The sequence below is a fragment of the Liolophura sinensis genome, chromosome 7 (assembly GCF_032854445.1).
Source record: "Liolophura sinensis isolate JHLJ2023 chromosome 7, CUHK_Ljap_v2, whole genome shotgun sequence".
NCBI classification, from domain to species: Eukaryota; Metazoa; Mollusca; class Polyplacophora; order Chitonida; family Chitonidae; genus Liolophura; species Liolophura sinensis.
The window spans coordinates 9,382,368-9,400,259 of NC_088301.1; the positions used below are offsets into that span (position 1 = coordinate 9,382,368).

Sequence of the window (17,892 nt, forward strand, 5' to 3'; positions counted from 1 at the left end):
TCCCTATGTCAGATGTTCAGACTTGACCTCACAATTTCGTGTGTAGATGGTGACATCTGTCCTGTGTGGAGGCTTCTGTTAGTGCCGGCAGCAATTCTTTTGCAATTCTTTCAGGAAACGGTCAAGTGCTATCAATATTCTAGAGGAGCCCAGGAACCCAAGAGGCAACTCTCACACTAATAAGGCAACTCTGAAACCCACCAGGCAGGCAGGTTTACTATGGTTTATTCCAGGAGAACCCTACATTTTTTAAAACAGATTCCTGCAACAGCAAGGGTCTGTCGCTCTTACTGAGCTGGACTATATATCAAAGGTGGATACATTCACAAAGCCAAGTGTTATCTCTGGAATCCCTGAGACAGTTGGAACCAGTAGCAATAACCGAGGACTTTACATAGACAATGGCTAGTAGTCTTTAAAGACAATCTTGGAACCCCTAAAGCTGGGGACACACAAGGCGGATTTTTTGATTCGCAGGGACGAATATAATCGACCGCGAAATTCATAGTTTTGAGAATCTGGGTTACTCACAATGACCCGGAGATGATAAATAACATGGAGCTGAATGGGCGAAATGCTGATTTTTGTCGATTTCTAACGTTTAAGTCAGTCTACTGATGATTGGCCCAGAGCAGCTATGACATCACTTCAAAACTAGTGAACCTAGTTCCTAGTAAACGATGTAACACAAACAAAATGTCACAGGTCAACACATGCAATTCCGTGTTGCTTAATTGGTCAGCTCAATCGTCTCGTTCGCGAAAATTCGCAAGAACGGAAACACTACGCAAACAGAGTGAAATCGCCGGCGTATTTCCTCGTTAATGCACGTATCTGAAATGTTTGATGCAAGCGAATTTCGGGGCTGACAAAATCGCATGTGAAATACGCCGTCGCCTGCGCGGACACACAAGGCGGATTTTTGGAAATTCACAAAATATGCCTGTGCGAGCGGAAAAAATTCGTCTAGTTCGTCCGCGGCTTATGACAGTTCGGTTTAGCGGGAGACCCGTCAAGTTTAATGTTGCGCGATATAGCAATAGCAAAGATCTTCACACGGTCAAATGCTAGTTTGACCTGTCATGTTTACTGTAGAAGCTATATAACAGTAGATTATAGTAGAGGGCATATTCCAAAATGGGTCCTCCGTAACCCAATGTTAGCTTGATAGCGAAGGGCAATGACCGGAGTTCAAGTCAAACTCATTCTGGCTTCTTCTCCGGTCACACATGGGAAGATCTGCCAGCAACATGCGGGTGACACTGGGTTTCCCCTGGGTTCTATCCGCCGTGATACAGCTGAAATATTTTTGAGTATGACACAAAACACAAACAATAGATATATATTACTGGACAGCTCTGGAACCTGTTCGACCAGCGAGGGCCTCGAGTTTCCTGAGGCAGCAGTTAGCAGTATGTGGGGCCCTCACCTAGACAAAAGCAAAACAATACACTGAAAACCTAGTATAAGCAATATTAACCCACATGCAAGGCAACTGAAGTTTTTGGAAAATCTTTGCAAGGCATACATCTCGACCCAATCTATTACCATAACGTAAACAAAACTGATTAACCATGCTATACTCATTGTTGGTGCAAATTAAGTAATTTAGCAAGTACTACAACATAATTTCCGATGTGATTTTATTGTTCAACACTTTTCAACCGTGGTGTGAAACACAACCGGGTGTAAATACATTAACTGAAAATATCCATATGTACACAGATTAACCAAAAAATATGTGTAATAAATTAATCCTATACAAAAACAATATTTACAAAAGCATTCAATCAAAATCTTAACAAACGATATGCACACAAGCCAATTCAAAGTCTATATACAATACTAGTATCTGGTGTGGTTTCTCCTTTGTAAATGTAAACATCCTTTTACAATTAAAGATTAAATATTGATCAATTAAATAAATAATGGAATATAACAAATCTACTATATTCAGGTATAAGAAACAAATGATGAATAAAGTTCGTTCTCACTTATTTACATGTATATACACAAACATTTTGGAGTTAATTTCATATACACAAAAAGAGCAATACTGAATGTGGACTATCTTATTACATGTACAAAAGAAGTTGCACAATGTAAGTGTTGTATGCATGGGAGTTCTGATGGTGGAGGTAACTCCTACCAGACCCTGTGTAGATACCCTTCATGGAATGTATTACCTTAACCAGGTGTAGATCAGGCATACTGACATATATAGGACATTCCTTTTGTCTTTCTAACCACTTCTGGTCGCAGACTTAATGGCCAGCACTGAGCTCTTTATAAATAAGTACTGTCTATTAATGTTGAAAGAGCTCCAGTACATTGGTCACTAGATCCTTCACTAGCCACCAGCGGTTAAATAGAGCAAACAAATTCTTGCACAAAATTGCAACATTAGATTGAGACAACAGTAACATCATACTTATTTGAGAAGAACAGAATGACACTTCTGTCATTAAGTTCATGAAAATACAGCACATTCAAATATCAGTACATAATAATGCACTGTTATAAAAACATGCATGAGTTGTCAAGTACCAATTTCACAAAGGGTTTTGAATTGACTGCTAAATTGTTTCATGTGCCAGGGGTTCAAACTAAATTAGGTTCAAATTAGATAATGTGTATTCACAGTTCTAAATTCCAAGATACATTAAGAAGAGTTAAAATCTGGTTTGAAATTTGAACTTAAAAGTATATGAAAAATAGCTTCATGGAATCAGTGGGGGTTGTGGAAAAGTTGCAGAGTATGAATGACAACGCAATATTTTGCAGACAACACAAGTGTATGACTGCAAAGGTCAGAGAGTTTACAGTTATGTTTACAAGTATTTCTGGCCAGTAAAATACGTACTTTTCATACAATATCACATGTGGCTATTGTCAGTTTCCAGTGTTCTCACATGGACTACCATGCTTAGCAGCAGACATATTTTATCATTAATCAATAAAACTGATCACTGATCAATAAAACTGGTGATGATGGCACGTACATGTATTCCATAGCGTTCAAACAAACACTATGCAGTTAGTGCCTTGATAAACTCTGTCATCATGGCATATCACTGACACAATTCCATAGGGCTGGAAAAGTTCCACAAAGTGTTTGAGCTGTACACAACGAAGAATAATCTCAGCAATCTGTTCAGACACCGTCACGGCTTTGTATAACCATCTTCCGGAATCTGTCAGCTGAGCTTGGTCGAGAAATCTTTGGTCGTGCAGGACCAGGCGGAGATGGGATTATTCCCCCTGTTTGATCAGAGTAATCTGCCCCTGATACCGCTGATATCTGGACAACCTGAGCTCTTGAAGAAGCATTAGCCACACGTATCCTGATCGCACTGTTAGTGTCTTGCGGTGACGGGTTTTGTGGGGAAGGTGCCTTTTTTGGACTTCGCTGCGCTGGAACCCTGACAGATTGACCCTCAGGTGGACTGACCTGATGAGTAGCTTTGACAGGTGACATTTTGTTGGTGTTACCCAACACAGCTGTGTGCTCACTTCTGCTGAGTCTGGTAGGAGTCAGTGGGCTGTATTTCCTAATGCCACAAACACAGAAGACACAATTGTAACTGACTCTCTGGCAACAGTCGTATTAATAAATGACTTTATTTATGATATTCTGACTTCAAATATTTCTTAATCACATTCCATTTCTATCTGTCGTACGTGTCAGTTAAGTTTCTGATTTCCAACAACGTACATGTATATACAGTGAGGAAAATGCCTGGAGAGCAGCATACTGTAGTGTAGTTACACCATTACTGTTCTTATCAAAGTGGAAAAAATTAAGTATACTTTAGTCAAATAACCCTAGTGTTGTGCTCTAGTTATGTACCTGAGTTGGGCAGACAAAGCCGGTTTGGACACAGCATCTGACGGGGAAGGTAAAGGAAGATCAGCTTTTAACATGTCCTTCTCTAATGATGCTCTCTCCTCTCGCAGCTCTGAAAACAACAAGGAAAAAAGAAAAAAATGATTTCTTCGCACAGTTTTCACAATAGCTGATATGTCATCATCTCACTGCCCACTTGTATAATAACACAATAGTGACTGTTTTTATTTTTCCATGAAAAAAAGTGTACTAAAACTCTTTATAGGGATACAGAATCGACGCTGATTGGCCTTATATGAGATTGATCTGGTATAAGGGTTGAGGCAACCAGAGGGCCTACAGTAAACCACTGCTCTTGCCCAACATGTATTAATACTGCTGCCTCAATTGGAATGTCACAATGAAGACACCTGACCTGATGCACCATCAATTCACATTATAATGACACAGGGCTGACCTGTGCATGGTTTGTCTCCTCATGTTAAGTGATGAAGTACACTACAAGTACAACAGGACTTCACATTTCTATAGGTATCCCATTTTCATCATCACTCCTAAAGTCACAAAAAGTTGTAGATGACCAAATATTGTCAAATTGCCAATTAAGCTTTAAACAAGTGAACATTAAAGTTTCATGTCATTTAAGTTATGAACATGAAATACACAAAATCTGTCAAATTTTTTGTGCATGAAAAGCTTTACTTGGAGATTGTGGTGGATACCCGCAAAGCAAATCTACAGGAATCCATTTATCTTCTGGTAATACAAAGACAAAAGACAGGCCTGACTGTACAAGATTGCAAACTTTGGGTTGGCAAACCCTTTGACCATTCAGTGTCCACAGTACGGTTACATACAACATGATGATAAGTTAGCAGGCAGGCAGGCCCTTATCTTGGATCTCATAAATGGGTGGTACATACAGACCTGCATACACACATGTACATAGCTTGAATAGATGCTGGTTTGACAGTTCCACTGTTCCCAAATGCTTGAAGAGAGCAGTCAGTTCTTCTCCATATCTGTCACGTATGTACCAGCAGACGCGTTTAACTTTGCAATCAGGGACAGGCACACTTTGTAAAATGGGCCCCTGGGACTCTTACCTGAGATACTTGGCTCTGCATTCGTTACCCCTGTAGCTTCATCTCTAAAATTAGCTTCATCATCCAAACAACCCTGTCAAAGGTAAGCACAAAATCAAAGAATAACACAATATGATAGGGATTTATGGTATATTTTCTTCCGCTTTTATTTTTTTTACTTAAGAGTAAAAAACATTTAAAATGATTTTTATGGAGCGTAGATTGGCTTATTCCCAATGGATATATTATTGATGATGGCCTCAGTAATCTAAGATGTCACTTTTGCTGCAGATGACAAGCTATTGACTAATGAGGTCATAGGTTCAAATCCAGCTTCTGCTGGTTCAGCTCTGACTTAACTAATGCCAAGAAGTTTGTAGATTAAGACCGGTGGTCACTGCCACAGTTTGCCTCTTGCCAACTATAAAGATAACTACTGCCATAGTGAAATATTCTAGAGAGGGACTCAATGTCCCAATCACGTACATCAATACACCAACCACACACAAGCAAGAAGGGCACTAACTCACTCTATCTATCCTTCAACGAAGAAGACTTGACACACCCTATTTAACTTACCTGAAGAAAAGCAATATCGGAAACTAACTGCGAGATTTCATCCTCTAAAGTAACCCTGAAAATATCACAACAAATGTAATCAATGTATTAGTCAACATCTCTTTAGCCATGTGCTTTAAAAACCACAGAAACTGAGCTTGCATTCCAGATCCCTTGACTGAGAGCAGTACATTTCTGTGCAATGATTCTTCAATAATTACATCACTGTGTTTATCCGAGATTTAATAGGAAAATATGTGTTTGTTAGAGATGTAATAGGAAAATATGTGTTTGTTAGAGATTTAACAGGAAAATACACAGAAACCAGACCAACATGAAATACATCATTAATGTGCATAGATACTGTTATGAAGCAAAAAATGACCATGGTTTGCTGAAGTCCACTTCATCGGTATTTCAGTCAGTTGTCAATCCTTAAAAAAACACTGCACCAGGGTCATCATAAGGGACTTTGAAAGGCTAGTGCCCAGTGAAATACAAGAAGGTTAAATGACCGTTAAATGACAAAGTTGCCCATTTTACCTAAATCTGAGCATTTTACTGGATTTAGAATGGTGTTTCAGAAAGGTTTCTTTGGAAGAGTCATATTCATTTGGTAAAACATAAGTTTCAGCATCAACGCCAATGTTATATGACATTTACTTACCTCTAAAAAAAGGCACTTTTGGTGTTGAAAGTTTCGGTCATTTACTACAAGTCCAATTCACTCCAAAAACATACATGTAGAGAATAGGAACAGTCCATTTTAAGCTAGCTTTTGCAATTACATGTATTTACGCTTCTGTTTATACAAGGCATATATTTCCGTCAACCAACCTTAAATGTTGAACAACTTCATCCACTTCTAAGATATTTAGTTTATCATTCATGGCTTCTACTTCATCACTGATGGTTGATGCGAGTGACATTCTGTTAAGAAATAAATACAATGAAACAAAGCAGCAGATACATACATGTGCTACAAATTATTTTCATTAAAACTACAAGTTATCCAATCGTAATTAAAATCTTAATGTGGATAAGTAACAAGTCTGAGTCAGGGTTAAAGAATCTGACCAATAAAATGTATTTATTTTATTCTGACTGGTGTTTTACACCGTTTTCAAGAATATTTCATTTATACGATGGCTGCGAACATTTTGGTGGGAGGAAACTAGGCTCAGCCTGCGGGAAATCCAACGCCATACAACCGGAGAGGAAGCCAGCATGAGCTGGACTTGAACATGCTGCGATGAGGCTCCTGGATCATTACGCTGTCCAGTAAAATGTAGTCAACCCATTAAATTTCTCAAAACTGAATATATAAAAGTTGGTTGTGAATTAACTGAACATACCTATCACTGCAGGGTGATGTCATCATGGGGGTTTCCCTGCCATGAGAAGTCATCATTGTGGAGGGTCTTGAGGGAGTGGACGGTTTATCGGCTTCTATAAAAACAACACAGGTTTGTCAGAATACAATCTTGTTTTCTTTTTAATAACTGTTTCCAGGGCCCAGTCATTCCAAAGTGCAGTAAGCTGCAATGTTAACTTTACACATAACGTTATGCTCATTTGAATATAACGTAGATGAAGTTGAAGTCTTGACAAAGATTCAAACAACTTCAAACCCATAAAATCCACATTCTTTATAAATGTTCATAGACAAACACACATGAACAGATTTGCAACTGTTTCTTTCTTTTTCATAAGAAACTCTAAAACATACTTTCCAATGCATAGCTCAGAACAGCTTTGTTATGGGATGCAAAGATTTTCTCCAGATCCCTGGAATAAAAAGAATTTTCGGTTATATTTATAGATGTCAGTCATTCATTACATGTACTACATACATTGTAATCAGAATCTGAAAATGAAAATGAATGGCTATGAAGTAGAGTACAATTACTAGTATCCTATCTTTTATTATCTTAGACTGATGATTATATACAATGTACCTGATTATAAAATATACTGAACTCAATTATACTGAATCTATGTTTCTGTTAACAGCCTTGTACTTTTGCCAGTCAAAGACTCAAACCTGCTTCTAAGTAGAAGATTAAAGCAAGACCTGTCGAACTGGATATATGCATTCTGGATTGTGCTATTTCTCCTAAATCAAACAGTTCTTGCCACAAGAATTAGACCAGTACATTTGTACCAGTATATTCATTTAGGTTGAAGAACAACAGCATAATAATGCTCTGCTCTGTAGATAATACTTAAATACAGAATAGATGCTGCAGTGTCTGGTATACTCACACTCCCTGTCTATTTGCTCGCTCTCGTATGTTCTCAACAAAAAACTGGATTTCTTGTTTAAGGCGATCTCTAACAGCCGGTGGTTCTGGAAGCCTATTCTGGTAACTCTCAGTGTACGTCTGACACCTGAAGTCTCTCCAAATATCCAGTAATGTGTCAATCTAAACCAAACACAAAGAACAGTATTCAACAAAGTACTTAAAGAAGATGACCAACAACTGTAATGCAGACTGTTAAGCAGCTCACAACAATGTCCAGACTACACATTATCTGTATAAATGTTTTTGCACAGGTTTATGAGATATGGTTTCAAACTGATTACATGGAGTGGGCAAGATAGGACACATATAGACTAACTGTAAGGAAATTTATAAAGTGTATCTCATTATAAAAGCTCAACTACTTTTGACTGCAAAAGCTACTCTGAAGATGCCACTCAAAACAGAATTTAGGAGAAGACTTATACAGAGTAACTTGAGCCCAAGAAGATAATGACGGGAGAACCTTAAAGATACCCCTCTGCCTTTGCAGCTTAACATTTTTTGTCTGTGAAAGAATATTTCTGGTTATAAATATTATTTTAATGTTAAATTATTTATTTATTTATTTTTTTTTCGATTGGTATTTTTGATACACTCAACAATATTTCACTTTTTCGATGGTAGCCAGCATTATCGTGAAAAGAAAGAGGGAAAACTGTTGTAATATGAAGATCAGCAGCAGTATACAAAAGATAAATGTTGCAATACAAGAAAAGGGTGAGTTATTATTTGGCTCTAAGTTTCAAAACTAATATCATCACATTATACAAAGACAATTTTACACAAATATATGTGTATGTATCGCACCTCTTCATGTAACTCCAGGCTTTGTTCCACTAGCGACTCGCCTAGCACCTCCTTAATCTCTTGTCTCTCATACTCAGGTGTGTACTGCTCCACTAACTTCCACAATGACACTGGTGGTTCATAGGCACAGGGATTGAAGGTTGGAGATTCCGCCATTGTTCCCACCATCTTCTACAGCATCCACCTAGGGTTGTCAAGTGACGGGACTGGATCCCACTCAGTTCAACCAAAGACCATTAACTGGAAAATAAAATTTTAGAAAAAATGTAACCAATACTTATCCTCATCGTATGCACTAATCATTTAAAACATTTCAGTCAAGTCCAGGAACAAATGCTCGAAAACAAAGAGTGCAATAAGTAAATACCTGCACAAGGTCACTTGTCATAGTGTTCCTTGTCAGTTCACTGAAGCTGATGTCCATGCCTACTACAATCCCATAAATTTTTTAGTATAAATAAAGTTAAATAACTACGCATAACTTGCCTTTCACACTCTAAACTACCTTTTCAAATAGTAACTGAACAAGTATCAGAATTTCGGTTGATATACATGGGCTAAGGGATTACACTGGGTTCATATTCCGCGACAGGCTAGAATATACTCGTCTTATGTTGTCTCGAATGGAAGAAAACACTGTAGGCTGTGTTTCACCACAAAACCTATATAAAAACACCTACAACATATATATTTATTGAACTGAGGCAGTCGACGGTATAATAATGGCCCATTTTACGCTGAAATTACGGACATACTCAGTTTGTTGTCAAGCGTTGTCAGGGCGACCACAACTTCAGATCGCAACTTGTACCTTTCAAAGACAATTAAATTGTAGAAATAATCAGAGACTTACCGCTGTGTATATTTTTATCGATTCATCAGTACCAAACTGATGTAGAAAATGGTCACAAAACAAACAAAACATAAATTTCCAGGTGCAACTCTCTTTGAGTCCTCGCACTGGTGACCTTACACGTCTTCGTATATTCTTACCTCCTTCAGCAAAGATTTCCAAAACAGAAACACGTGCTTTCCAAGTAGACGAAGATATGTACATTTTACGAACGCCATACATGTTTTTAAGCACTTTCTCGGGTCGTACATTGTAGTAGCCATACACTTTTCGTATCAGGTACTTTAAAATGTACATCTATTCCTGAATTAATAAATAATGATATTGTGTCCTTAATATAGGCTACTTAAATGTGTTTTCAGACGCCAGTGTCTTACACAATAGCTTTGTAATTTCTATTCGCATCCTTGTATGTCCATTTATACATCAGAGTAAAACAATGTGGTTGTGCCTTTAATAGAGATAGATATAGATGGATGAGTGGATCAATGGACGAATTTGGGTACTTTGATTTGAGTTTAAATATTTGGACGTACATGCAGGCTACATGTACATTGTATATATAGACCTACAATGCAAGTGTAAACAAGGCTTCGTGCACAATGCCCCATCCTCTAGGTTTTTAAATTAATATATCGGCTGTTAAATGTATGTTTCAATAAGTAAATTTTCTTTTAATATCCCATCTGGATGGAGATTAAGTAAAGGTGTGAAAGTGTGCCTACTCTTTAAACTTGCTGAGAGAGTTTTGTGTAATATCCAGTTGTGAGTTGTTTACTCTATTAACTGTTGGTCTGATGAGGTCATTTGTTAGCAGTTCGATATCCTAAATCCACAAGGAGCTTACTCCACTTAAAGACAAATAAGAACATCTAAACTCTTACATTTTCATTCCTGTATGTCGTTTTTCACGTTGCCCTGATTTATGATACTCATAAGGATTCTGATTTATACTCTCCTCTTACATTATCCTTCCAGCATCCTGACTTATAGGCCTACTCTCCACTTACATTATCCTTCCAGCATCCTGCTTTAAACTCTACTCTCACATTATCCTCCCAGCATCCTGATTTATAGTCCTACTTTCCTCTCACATTATCTTTACAGCATCCTGATTTATACTTTACTCTCACATTATCCTCCCAGCATCCTGATTTATATTATCCTGTCATTGTCCTCCCAGCATCGTGATTTATACTTTACTCTCACAAATTATCCTTCAAGCATTCTGATTTATACTCTCCTCTTACATTATCCTCCCAGCATCCTGATATATATTATCCTATCACATTATCCTCCCAGCATCGTGATTTCTATTATCCTCTCACATTATCTTTACAGCATTCTAATTTATACTTTACTCTCACAAATTATCCTTCAAGCGTTCTGATTTATACTCTCCTCTCACATTATCCTCCCAGCATCCTGATATATATTATCCTCTCACATTATCTTTACAGCATTCTGATTTATACTTTACTCTCACACTATCCTCCCAGCATCCTGATTTATATTATCCTGTCATTGTCCTCCCAGCATCGTGATTTATACTTTACTCTCACAAATTATACTTCAAGCATTATGATTTATACTCTCCTCTCATACTATCCTCTCAGCATCCTGATTTATATTATCCTATAACATTATCCTTAGAGCATTCAGTTTTACACGTTTATCCTTTCATCACCCTGATATATGTTTGATCAGCCCTTCTGATGCTGATTTATAGTCTTCTTTCACATTTATCTTTGGTATAGGGGCCTCCGTGGCTCAGTTGGTTAGCGCGCTAGCGCAGCGTAATGACCCAGGAGCCTCTCACCAATGCGGTCGCTGTGAGTTCATGTCCAGCTCATGCTGGCTTTCTCTCTGGCCGTATGTGGGAAGGTCTGTCAGCTACCTGCGGATGGTCGTGGGTTTCCCCGGGTTCTGCCCGGTTTCCACCCACCATAATGCTGGCTGCCGTCGTATAAGTGAAATATTCTTGAGTCGGCGTAAAACACCAATCAAAAAAAAAAAAAAAAAATCTTTGGCATAGCATTCATCATATTATTTAACCAGCATCCTGAGTTACGGCCTTCATTTACATTAACCGTCCTGCATCCAGGTTTTTACTCTCCTGCCTCATTAACCTTCCTGCATCCAGATTTTTACTCTCCTGCCTCATTAACCTTCCTGCATCCATATTTATAGTTTCCATGTCACTACATTTTCCCAGCACGCCGCTTCTACTCTCCTCTCTTATTCGGGAGACCAGGGATCAAACCCAGGTCAGGTCATACCAAAGGCCATTGGTACTTACTGCTGCCTTGCATGGAGCTCAGCACTGAGAGCTCAGAGCAAGCAAACAGGACTGATTAGCCCTGTGTCAGTATAATATGACGGTGTGAGGTGTCATGTATGGTGTCTTCGCGGTCATACTTCAGAGGCAGCAGCACGTTGGCGGCACGGACTTGACTGCCACAAGAAGACACAGTATATGTACACACACCTAATGACTGCTCGTCGCTATATGACTGAAAAATTGTTAAGTACGCCGTTAAACCCCCAGCATTCATTCATTCATGGGGCCTCCGTGGCTCAGTCGGTTAGCACGCTAACGCAGCGTAATAACTCAGAAGCCTCTCACTAATGCGGTCGCTGTGGGTTCAAGTCCAGCTCATGCTGGTTTCCTCTCCGGCCGTAAGTGGGAAGATCTGCCAGCAAACCTGCAGATGGTCGTGGGTTTCCCCCGGGCTGTGCCCACTTTCGACCCACCATAATGCTGGCCACTGTCGTGTAAGTGAAATATTCCTGAGTACGGCGTAAAACACCAATCAAATAAATAAATAAATAAATAATTCATTCATTCATTCCACCTTCCTGTAACATTATTATACCTGCAAGCTCGTTCAATTTATTTACTTCATTCACTCCCAAATAAAACAATGTAGATCAGGTAAGTATTAGTCAGTTGATCAGGTTCATCAATTCTAAAAGGCGTCTGAACTCATCAATGGGAAAACCCCAGATGTTCGGTGTTGATTTGCACATCTTAATTCATACCATGATTCCTCACTATGCCAGGTGTGTTATTTACACAACTAGGTTTTCAGGTTTTAGACAAGGCCAACCAAGGTGTGAAGTCTGACAGCATGCCTAAAATTCCAAGGTTTGCGTAATATGCTGGATGGACGCCAATATGCCAAAATCACACAGCTACAACGCTGTGGGCACGACACCCACTCTAATCTACTTACATCAGATATGACACCCAATGCAGACACAGAGTACTGACACCAGACATCATGGCACCCTGCCTAGTCACAGTATACTGAACCCATACTAGCATGACACCTACCCAATTATTGTACTACTACCACTACACATAACAAACTAACCTGACATCAGACATGACACCTCGTCCAGACACAGTGCACCACCATCAAACACAACACCCCACTCAGACACAGTGTACCGACCTCAGACACAACACCCCACCCAGTCACAGTGCATTGACATCAGACACAACACCCCACCGAGACACAGTGTACCGACGTCAGACACATCACCCCACCCAGTCACAGTGTACTGACATCTGACACAATACCCCACCCAGACAGTGTACCGACGTCAGACATAACACCCCACTAGTCACAGTGTATCATCAGGCACAACACCCCACCCAGTCACAGTGTATCATCAGGCACAACACCAATCCCAGTCACAGAGTATCATCAGACACAACACCCCACCCAGTCACAGAGTATCATCAGACACAACACCCCACACAGACACAGTGTAGCGACGTCAGACACAACACCCCACCTAGTCACAGTGTATCATCACACACAACACCCCACCCAGACACAGTATATCATCAGACACAACACCCTACCAGACACAGTGTATCATCACACACAACACCCCACCTAGTCACAGAGTATCATCAGACACAACACCCCACCCAGACACAGTGTATCATCACACACAACACCCCACCCAGTCACAGAGTATCATCAGACACAACACCCCACACAGACACAGTGTAGCGACGTCAGACACAACACCCCACCTAGTCACAGTGTATCATCAGACACAACACCCCACCCAGACACAGTGTATCATCACACACAACACCCCACCCAGACACAGTATATCATCAGACACAACACCCCACCCAGACACAGTGTATCATCACACACAACACCCCACCCAGTCACAGAGTATCATCAGACACAACACCCCACACAGACACAGTGTAGCGACGTCAGACACAACACCCCACCTAGTCACAGTGTATCATCAGACACAACACCCCACCTAGTCACAGTGTATCATCACACACAACACCCCACCCAGTCACAGTGTACCGACATCAAACACAACACCCCACCCAGTCACATATTTATTTGATTGGTGTTTTAGGCTGTACCCAAGAATATTTCACTTATACAATGGTGGCAAGCATTATGGTAGGAGGAATGCAGAAAGGCAGAGCCTGGAGGAACCCATGACCATCCGCAGGTTGCTGATAGGCCATCTCACTCATAAAGCGGTCAGCTTTACGGGAAAGAACTGCACAGCCCAGGGGAAATCAACTGTATGAAGTTACTACTGTAATTCTTCAAACTTTTCAAGTGCCTCATCAATATTTTCAAACATTCTGAGAGAACTATGAGGTGCAAAGAAATAAGCTGCATCTTGAGTGACAAAAACAAATAATTTTAGATTCATTTTCATAATAGTTGTTTGAATAAATTCCACTGAAAAAAGTGCGTTTAGTGCTTGAAAATGTTGAAGATTAAAGTTTATTTAACTATTTTGCGTAGAAAAATGAATAAAAGTTAAGGACAACATAAATTAATTTTGATACTTTGAGCATCGTGATCATAATGATGCATGAATAACAGCAGAAGCTAATTAAACTGAAGCAGAAAATATTTGTGATTTTTGGCACGCAAGAAAAAGCCATAACAAAGATGACAAATGGAGTTAACACTGATGTCAACTGATAACAATGTAACAATATATAATGAACTATGGGAATCTCTTAGAAAAATACGGTCTTATCGCAATCTGGTCTAACCTTACAACATGTTTGCCTTTCCTGTTCTTAAAGAACCATCCCATCACCTCTGCTTGATCGACAATTTTATCACAGCTGTCAAAATGTTTCACTTTTTACAAAAAACATTCAGATGCATGAAAGTGAAGGCAAATAAGAGGAACATTTTGCTGCTGCAAGTACCTATATCTAAATGGAAGGTAGTCCACAGCATAGATTTAGCCAGAATTTCAGATCAGGCCATCTCATTTCCAATTTTCTCCAATTTTCCTCATCTCTCCCATGTTAGTTTTGTCAGAGTACGCAGTGTCAAATACACTGAGACTACATATTCATTTACTTCAATGGTATGTTTATTGTCGTACTGAAGAATTTTACACTCAGTATACGACAGCAGTCAAGTTGATTGGAGTAATGCGTAGACCATCACTAGGTACTTCAGTAGCCACAGGCCTGTTAGCCACAGTGTTATCTCTGCCAGCAAGCACCTTCCAGATGTATCAGCAAATGCCAAATCAGCCACTACACATTCAATTAACATTCTTGGATATTTTTCAGCTTTTTGTTCATGTTTTATTAGCATGTCTTAACTGATTAACCATGTTCTTCTCTCCTGTACACTATCTGACCTAAATTTTTTCTCAGCCATTAATGTCATGAACTTTGCCAAAACATGAAGATTGTGTTAAACACAGGGGTAAAACTGAAACAATTTTTGTTACTTGTATACTGACAAATCTTGCCTATTTTTTTAGATGAGGAAGAGTTTCTTACAATGGGAGACACACAAGAATTATTTTCTTGAAAAATAAAGAAAATTTTTAAAGAAAACTCTTGGATTCTCTCATCTAAGAAAGAAATGGATCGACCTGTCAATTTACGAGTAGTTTAAGCATCTGTGTTTTCCACAATTCCCATTCTTGGGCAAAGTCCAAGACAAAATTTAAGATTTGAGACTGCAATAGAAGTCAAAACAAGTTTCCTCACTGGTAAGAAAAAAAACCTAGGAAAAGGCGTGAGATTTCAAGAATTATATTTGGACTGTATATCAGTTCTCTTGACTGAAGTTTCTGAAGAAAGCCAAATGTTTGTTGCCAGTGGATTTTTTGTAATGTAAAATATACTTTGATTCAATCATAACATTTATTCACTTGGTTCCATTACCCCACATATTAGCTAAAATACATTTAATTTACAGTGATTTAATACAATTAAATTGATTGAGAGAAAGCCTCATGTTTCTATATTACATGCATGTGTGAAACAACTGTACCAGCCCCTCATTTTTCTTCTCATTTTGCACAAAAAAAATTCTTATTTAAAAAACATCACTGTTAAAAAAATTATAAAACATTCATTAGTGTTACTTCTTGAAGGCAAATCGATCTTTTCCCAGTATGCAATTTCTCCACAAAAATGCCACTAATCTTTCAGTGCAAAAATTACTTGATTTCTACTTGATGTTAAGCCATATTCTCATAATTTAGATCACAATTAATGCATGCCTAAATATGGACATGACATTGCTAATGATGTTCTGCCTTTTATCATAAACAAAAGGCAACTCTCAACACATATACAAACATCACAGCATCACTTTCGACATTCAGCTGTATCCTCATAACAATAAGTCTCTCAAGGCAACCACGACATCATCACTGCTGACATTCAGACGGATTCCCATGTCAAGACGCATCTCTCAAGGCAAACATGACATCATCACTGCTGACATTCAGACGGATTCCCATGTCAAGACGCATCTCTCAAGGCAAACATGACATCATCACTGCTGACATTCAGACGGATTCCCATGTCAAGACACATCTCTCAAGCCAAACATGACATCATCACTGCTGACGTTCAGACGGATTCCCATGTCAAGACGCATCTCTCAAGGCAAACATGACATCATCACTGCTGACGTTCAGACGGATTCCCGTATCAAGACACATCTCTCAAGGCAACCACGACATCATCACTGCTGACATTCGGACGGATTCCCATGTCAAGATGCATCTCTCAAGGCAAACATGACATCATCACTGCTGACATTCGGACGGATTCCCATCACTGCTGACATTCGGACGGATTCCCGTATCAAGACACATCTCTCAAGGCAACCACGACATCATCACTGCTGACATTCGGACGGATTCCCATGTCAAGATGCATCTCTCAAGGCAAACATGACATCATCACTGCTGACATTCAGACAGATTCCCGTATCAAGACACATCTCTCAAGGCAACCACGACATCATCACTGCTGACATTCGGACGGATTCCCGTATCAAGACGCATCTCTCAAGGCAACCACGACATCATCACTGCTGACATTCGGACGGATTCCATGTCAAGACGCATCTCTCAAGGCAAACATGACATCATCACTGCTGACATTCGGACGGATTCCTGTATCAAGATGCATCTCTCAAGGCAAACATGACATCATCACTGCTGACATTCGGACGGATTCCTGTATCAAGATGCATCTCTCAAGGCAAACATGACATCATCACTGCTGACATTCGGACGGATTCCCATGTCAAGACACATCTCTCAAGGCAACCACGACATCATCACTGCTGACATTCGGACGGATTCCCATGTCAAGACGCATCTCTCAAGGCAAACATGACATCATCACTGCTGACATTCGGACGGATTCCTGTATCAAGATGCATCTCTCAAGGCAAACATGACATCATCACTGCTGACATTCGGACAAATTCCCGTATCAAGACGCATCTCTCAAGGCAAACATGACATCATCACTGCTGACATTCAGACAGATTCCCGTATCAAGACGCATCTCTCAAGGCAAACATGACATCATCACTGCTGACGTTCAGACGGATTCCCATGTCAAGACACATCTCTCAAGGCAACCACGACATCATCACTGCTGACATTCGGACGGATTCCCGTATCAAGACGCATCTCTCAAGGCAACCACGACATCATCACTGCTGACATTCGGACGGATTCCCATGTCAAGACGCATCTCTCAAGGCAAACATGACATCATCACTGCTGACATTCGGACGGATTCCCGTATCAAGATGCATCTCTCAAGGCAAACATGACATCATCACTGCTGACATTCGGACAGATTCCCATATCAAGATGCATCTCACAAGGCAAACATGACATCATCACTGCTGACGTTCAGACGGATTCCCATGTCAAGACGCATCTCTCAAGGCAACCACAACATCATCACTGCTGACATTCGGACGGATTCCTGTATCAAGATGCATCTCTCAAGGCAACCACGACATCATCACTGCTGATATTCAGATGGATTCCCATGTCAAGATCCATCTCTCAAGGCAAACATGACATCATCACTGCTGACATTCGGACAGATTCCAATATCAAGATGCATCTCTC

At 39.7% G+C, this 17,892-nt stretch overlaps 1 protein-coding gene across 1 annotated transcript; it reads right to left on the minus strand.

Moving 5' to 3' along the window:
- Positions 1-1,626: 1,626 nt before the first annotated feature.
- On the minus strand, positions 1,627-9,588 carry LOC135471272 (coiled-coil domain-containing protein 24-like). Its single transcript, XM_064750436.1, has 10 exons — positions 9,457-9,588; positions 8,604-8,843; positions 7,756-7,916; positions 7,220-7,278; positions 6,846-6,939; positions 6,328-6,420; positions 5,512-5,566; positions 4,954-5,026; positions 3,851-3,959; positions 1,627-3,551 (listed from the first exon to the last, which is right to left on the minus strand). The coding sequence occupies exons 2-10, from the start codon at positions 8,769-8,771 to the stop codon at positions 3,155-3,157; spliced, it is 1,209 nt and encodes a 402-aa protein (XP_064606506.1). The 5' UTR covers positions 8,772-8,843; positions 9,457-9,588; the 3' UTR covers positions 1,627-3,154.
- Between the last annotated feature and the right edge of the window lie 8,304 nt (positions 9,589-17,892).